At 37.4% G+C, this 6,763-nt stretch overlaps 1 protein-coding gene across 1 annotated transcript in view; it reads left to right on the top strand.

Moving 5' to 3' along the window:
• Positions 1-352: 352 nt before the first annotated feature.
• LOC311585387 (transmembrane protease serine 11E) overlaps positions 353-6,763 on the top strand; it is a 46,090-nt gene continuing 39,679 nt past the window's right edge. The window contains exon 1 of the mRNA XM_084760536.1: positions 353-511. Coding sequence (XP_084616662.1) covers positions 504-511 — 8 coding nt within the window. The 5' untranslated portion in view covers positions 353-503. The remainder of the gene's footprint in view (positions 512-6,763) is intronic.

Here is a 6,763-nt window from a genome sequence, read left to right as displayed (position 1 = left end):
TTAATTCCGAAGGGAAACTTTCATTTATATGCTTGACTGAGTAGAAAATGTGTCAGCCTAGTTTTAAAAAAATATTGGTGTTAGTCCTTGTCTGGCGGTTCATTTAACTTAATTAATCTTGAGTTTTTCCACGGGGCACTCGAGGAGGCTGAGAAGGAAAACTCTTAATTTTGCTTAAAAAAAATAGATTTAAATAAACATCCTAAAAATTCCATCGTGTTCATACTTTAAAAGTAGCTCTGGCGACAGCTTCTGAGCCCTTACTCCCTAGAAAGTGCTTACAAATTATTCTTGTTGGTTGTTCCCTATAAAACGTGCCTTTGTCACACTAGTCACATAAACAGTCTCCACGCTAGCCAGGACTTGTCAGACTGGTTCTCTATGGATCATCAGTGACTTCTTTCTTCACCTCACTTTAGCCTACAAAGAAAGCCACCAGTGAGCTGATGAACAGACTCAGTTGTCGACCCATCACCACAGGACTTGAATCTTGCTAGTCAGCAATGTATCGGTGAGTTCCCGTCGCCTTTGTGCCTAGTAACTTGTAGTCTGCAGTGGTCTAAGGTACCCTAGAGCTTGTGGACCTTCAGTTGACTTTATTTAATATGGAGAATCACTTTTGAGGTTTTACATGATATTGTGTCAAGCAGTTTTTTGTTCTTTCCATAGGAATGTTCTCTCTATGTCTCTGTCTGTCTCTCTGTCTCTGTTTCTCTCTCTCTCCCTCTCTCTCTCTCTCTCTCTCTCTCTCTCTCTCTCTCTCTCTCTCTCTCTCTGTTCATTCTCAGAAGAGCTTTCCAAAATGTAAAGGAGACAGTGATGTGCTTGCTTGTTTCAAGAACAACACAATGTTTTTCTAATTTAGGCTTTATTGGTCTTACAAGAAAATACACTTATTTTATAAAGTATATATAAGAAATGGAAATGTAAGATCATGTGGGTTAAAATTGCTTACTAAGTAGTCTAAAATTACAAAGTATAAAATATTTTGAAAGAATAAGACATAACTTAAGATGACTGTTTTGAATAGCTAAATTGTCATAATTAGATCTGAGAAATTATTCCGGTTATGGAGATATAGTAGTTGGGGGGTAAAACATGTACGTGGCTGATGAGAGATCTGGGCTCAATCCTCAGTACCACACACACATGAAACCCCAATATATCTGACCACACCAAACTTCTCTATTGTTTTCTTTCAGTGTTAGAACGTAAATGGTAACAAAATTTTAGTCTGCTAATTTGGAATTAAAATAATCTTATTTAATTTTATATTAAAACTTATTTTCTCAGACTCCTTGGTAAATTTTGATTTATACTTTGATGGGGAAGCATCTTTAACTTATATTTTGAGAAGAAAATACAAAATTTTCCATGGCACTTGTACCTTTGCTACATAAGAAAAAAGCCTGATTTTGTCACGGGCAGAACTCCTACATGTATTTTATGAGACGTTGATGATTTCTCTAGTCTCACAAAGAGACAAGAAAGAACTACAGATCTTAAAAATATAGTGATGTCTGCCCTTTACAAGCATTTCTTTATAATCCATGATAGTTTTTGTATCTTTCTCCTTCCTTTCATTCATTTTAAGAACATAACTATAGAAAATAGTACTTCAAGAAAGTCTCTATCAAGTTCACCACTCTGGCTTCCAGATCTTGTCTGTGTGAGATCTGATGGGATTTGGGTCTGATTCTATAAAGGTATAGAAGCTGTAATGAAGGAGGAATTGTAGCCAATTATTTTTTAAAATTAATTCCTAACTTAAAACAGAAGACGTGCTAAGTTTTTTTGGGGGGGGGGGGTAGTTCTTTTCACTGTTTATTGAAAACTGTTGTGCCATCTTTTTTCTTTTTTTTAACATCTACATTTATATTATTACACATAAATAAAATAAACGACATACAGCAGGAAGAACTAAGAAACAATCAAGAATTATATAAATGTTACATCCATAGTAATTTGGCTATTTGAATTTGGCAAACTTGAAGTAAACATCTTTCCTATCTTGTTGAGTCTAAAATTCTGAATGAAAATCAATATCTATTATATCATATGTATTAACTTGAAACATCTATCGAGATCTAAAATCATCTAAAAACAACTAAGCTTAGTTGAAAGAGTAAACTATCTGCTCTTCAACCTCATCAGAGACTTGAGAAGGAATAAAACTTAATTACCTGAGTGAAGTGGAAGTTCAGGTTAGCAGTTTCCAAAATGAAAAAATGACTGAGACAGTTTACTGCCTGAAAAGTCATCCAAAAACTCTCTATAACATTGGAGCATCATCTTCAGCCTTCTGGCCCAATATATCTGACAGACATATTTGCGAGGCAGGAACTATTGAGGACTTGCTTACCCTATCATGGCAGAGTTTGGCTGTAGACTCTGCCTCCATCCAAGCTTGCCCATTTTTAGGCAGAATTTTCTCTGTGGCAGAAATGAGGACATTTTGCCCAATGGCTGGTTTGACACATTAAAAACCATCTCCATAAAGAGGTTCTTTGATGTTCAAGAAGATGTGCTAAGTTTTAAAAGTCCTGTTTTAGAATGGACAGAGATTACCTCTTGAGTAAACAAATTGGGGGAAAAACCTCAAACCAGCTAGCAATACAGGGAAATCTTTCTGATCTGAAGATTTTATGACTGGTGAAGCAAATTCTATAGGAACGGGGAGACACTGGGTGTGATGTCAAAGGAAAGGGCTGAGGTGGAAAGCAACTGGGCTTATTACACACCTGTGCTGGGAAGTGCTTCAGGAGGATTGCTCCAAACAAATAGGAATACGTTTGTGTTGATGATTTCTGTTTGAGGGCTTTAGGAAAGCATAGAAGAAATAGCTGGAGAGTTGTGTTTACGATCAACTTCATCTTTAGCCAGATTCTGGCAGCCTTTTCCCACTTCCATCTAAATGAGAATCAGTAGTTAGGAAATTTGAGGGTAAGAAGATGATTTGGACTGGGTGAAGAGTTTTCCTCTTACCTTGCAATTTTCTTCAAATGGTTATGTTATATTATCCTTTGAGCATAAATAAATGAACACACAGATTTTATAAATATACATGGAAGATAGTTAATGAAAGCCTAACTTTGTAAGTTATAGGAGGGGGTTTGGGAGGAGGAGAAGGTATTTCTTAAATAATTTTATTTTCTTAAATATGCTTACCAGTAACTGAAGATAATAATTAAAAGCAAATGAATCTAACTTATAGGGATGAATTTATAATTTTTTTTAGATAGCTGAGGGCAAAATGAGTAATAGTCAAATGAAACAAAATATACAACTTTAATGTCTACTTATGAACTACTCATACATAGAGTGGCCCATGTATACCCTCCTATTAAAATTAATAAGCATTTATTAAAAAATAGAGCAATTTTCCCGATGTCATAAATCCTAATAAATTTGGGGTTAAACTGTTGCCAAAATAAAATTGTAACTCCATTGTATTTGAGAAAAAAAATATAGTGCATAGCCAGGTGTGGTGCTGTATGTCTTTAATCCCAGCAGTTGAGAGGCAGAGGCAGGTGGAGTTTGTGATCTACAAACTGAGTCTAGGACAGCCAGGGTTGTGACACAGAGAAACCCTGTTAGAAAAATCAAATATTTATTATGTATGTATATATATGTGTGTGTGGGGGGGGTGTATGTGTAGACATAAAAAAGAAAGGAATATGTGAGTCTGGAGGAAAAAAACCAAAGCATAAATGAAGCAGTTGTTATTAAAAAGAAGTCACCCTGCGCTTTATTTAAATGGACATAATTATATGTTAATGGGAGATGTCCTCTCCCTAGTCACCTTTCCCTTCAGGGAGATGAGCATTTATTTATGCAGCATGGTGATGATTAAGGAAGCCAGGGTAGTTTCAGAAGGTATGGAGACTGAAGGGACGGTGCAGACATATTTGGGTAGTTTGTGTCAAAGGGGGAAACGGGTCTTATTCCCATTTCAAAATATGCTTGTTTACAGGGAAAACTTCCCTGTAAAACTGTGCCACACCCTGAGATTAGTCAGTAGTGATATTGAAAGGACTTTTCATCGACAGATAGGCTCCGCATTGCAACATGCCTGTGCTATAAGGGTTTAGCGTGCCCTCATTCCTCTTTCAGCTGAGATCATCCTGTTCATGTAAAAAGCTTTACTAAGTCTCGCTGGGATTAAGCCCTATGTGGACATTGTGTGTCTTGTAAAATGTATCTCATTGAGCAATTCTCTAAGTGATTGCTTTTTTTGCAAGAAAAGGTGGTATGGTTTGAATGGTCCAGCCTCACCCGGGGATCATCCACACTGCCCGTCTAGATGTCCAGGCCATTTTACCTACACCAGAGTGTCTATGCCAGGTGCTAACCTAAGGCCCCTCCAGTCACTGGAAAGCTTGACAGAAATGGGAAAAAAATCTCACCCACCCATATGTACCCATGTACATGTATGTACATGGATAAAAAAATGAATGCACAGGTCCAGAGATTGTCTATAAAGCCAACATGAAATTGTTTACATATGTGTTGAGGAGGAAATGCTGGAGTAGAATTTTACTTTCACATGTGGGTTTCTAAACAACTTTAAAGACTTAACTGACCATCTTACTAATGTCTAAAACTTTGTCTTGTATAAAATAAGCATTCTATTTCTCCACTGTCTTAAAGGTGACCAGTGAGTGTGAACACTGTGAGCACTGTTTTCTACCAATGAATTTGTTGGTCAGAATGATCTGGAGCTGTCTTTTCCTCTAAAGTGAGGTCTGTCCTTTTAAAGTGGGAACAAATTGAAACATCAGCACTGAGTTTTGTACTCAGATATGATAGCGTTGTATACTCAGCAGTTGTGGAGAAGTTCTCCTGAGATATTATGTGAAAATATCCATGGGTGTTCAATGGCTCTATCAGGGTTAGGGTTTAGAGAAGCTACATTAAGAGCTACTCAGGTTGGGTGGGGTGAGGTGGCATTCAGGAAGCTGAGGATGTGGGATTGTTGGGTTCACAAGTTTGTGAATGTTCTGGGCAATACAGTGAAACCTCGGTCCAACAAAACAGGATGAAATGTATTCCAGCATATTTTTCTTGGAGCTACTTAATTGAAGATAATGGGCAAGAAATGTAAAGAATACTCTCTGGGATTCTGGCATAATTTTCACAGGTTTGAGATCGGTAGATAAAGGATCAAGAAGGAGTAAAGGCTTAGAATAAAAGTGGGTGCCGAGACATTAAGACAGACGTCATGCCAGGACCTGCAAGCCTGACCTTTCTCCAAGTACACACATGGCTTGTGTGTGGGAGGGTAACTTGGTAGAGTTTTCAAATAGTAATTCTAAGATGATAAACATGTTTTAGGGAAGTCCAAAATAGCACTGAAGCATCATGAAATTTTTATCTTGCAATGTTTCATCTGAAGATGTCAGATGATATATGTATTTTGAAGCTAAGTAAACAGGGAGGGATTTTACAGTTTGTCTGAAGTTCAACTGTGAGTCAGAGTAGGACAAAATAGTAACTGCTACCATCTGAGTGTACCATGTAACAACTACCATCCTAAAGCACTGCTTGTGCTTTATAACAACCTATGGTTGTATTGTACCCATTCTATAGATGGGGAAATCGAGGCTCAGAAACATACTATTTTTTTTTTCAGTTGGTAACGGATGACAGAACTGAAAATGAACACAGACCTCTAAGACTCCAAAGCCTGTGTTTTAAGCACGATGCCAATCACCCTTCTAGGCCCTTTCAGTTCGTCTACGTGGGCCCTCTATTACTGGCTTAACTGTCTTACTGTGTTAGGAGACTGTAAAGTTACATTTTCAAGGAGTGATTCAGCTCTCCAATAAATGTCCTTTAAAATTAACCCCTGCAACAGGAAGCACGGGAATGCCATTCTTCAAAGGCAACAGAGCTCAGCAAGATCAGATAATTTGCATATGGCCACAGGAATAGGTGAGTCAGTCAGTCAGCACTAGAGATAGGATCTGTCCTCCCAGTGCACCTGTGTTCTCTGCACAGTTTAGGAGGAGAGACAGATTAGTGTGGGCTGTCTATGAGGCCCAAGAACTATTGTTGTTGTTATGACTAATACTATTAGAACTTGAATAAAAATAGATGACTCTCTTAAAAATTAACAGGACACATTTATTATATACATGTTGATTTGAATTACCTATACATTATTGGGTGGCTGAATTGGGCAAATGAACATGTATACTACTTCCTACAGGATTTTATAAAAAGTGAAAACAGGAAAAAAAAAATCTACTCTCAGTATTTTTCACGTATATGATACGTTAACTGTCCACCGTGTGTACAGCTGCTCTCTTGAGCTCATTTCTCCTAGCTAACTGAAGATCTATTTTATAATGTTAGAGTGAATATCAGAAGCTTGTCAGTGTATATGTCACAAAATGCAGAGAGGATACACATGGGAGGGATAAAAATACTTCCTGGCAGCTATACAATTCCAACATCTATTTTGTCATTTGTTGTCTTCTAGCAATCCTGTGAGGCAGATCATTTTAATACTAGATGGCAGTACATACAGGGAAACCAAAGGTTCGTGGCACTGAGTCTTTTAAATCTCTTAGTCAGTGATTGGTGGAATTGAAGGTTTAACATGCATCTCCTAACCCCAGTTTTTACCACCTTCCCTTCTGCTTCTATTGTGTCATCACCAGTGGACTCCTAAGTACTCCCTTGGCTAGTCAGAGTTAATGGTCCTTGTCCTTTTAAAAAATTCATTTATCTTTGCATCTCAACTTTTCTAATCAAGGAA

This window comes from Acomys minous (assembly GCF_964271855.1).
Source record: "Acomys minous genome assembly, chromosome: 15".
Lineage (NCBI taxonomy): Eukaryota > Metazoa > Chordata > Mammalia > Rodentia > Muridae > Acomys > Acomys minous.
Note: the sequence above shows the minus strand (reverse complement) of the source record. Positions and strands in the feature narration are given on the sequence as shown.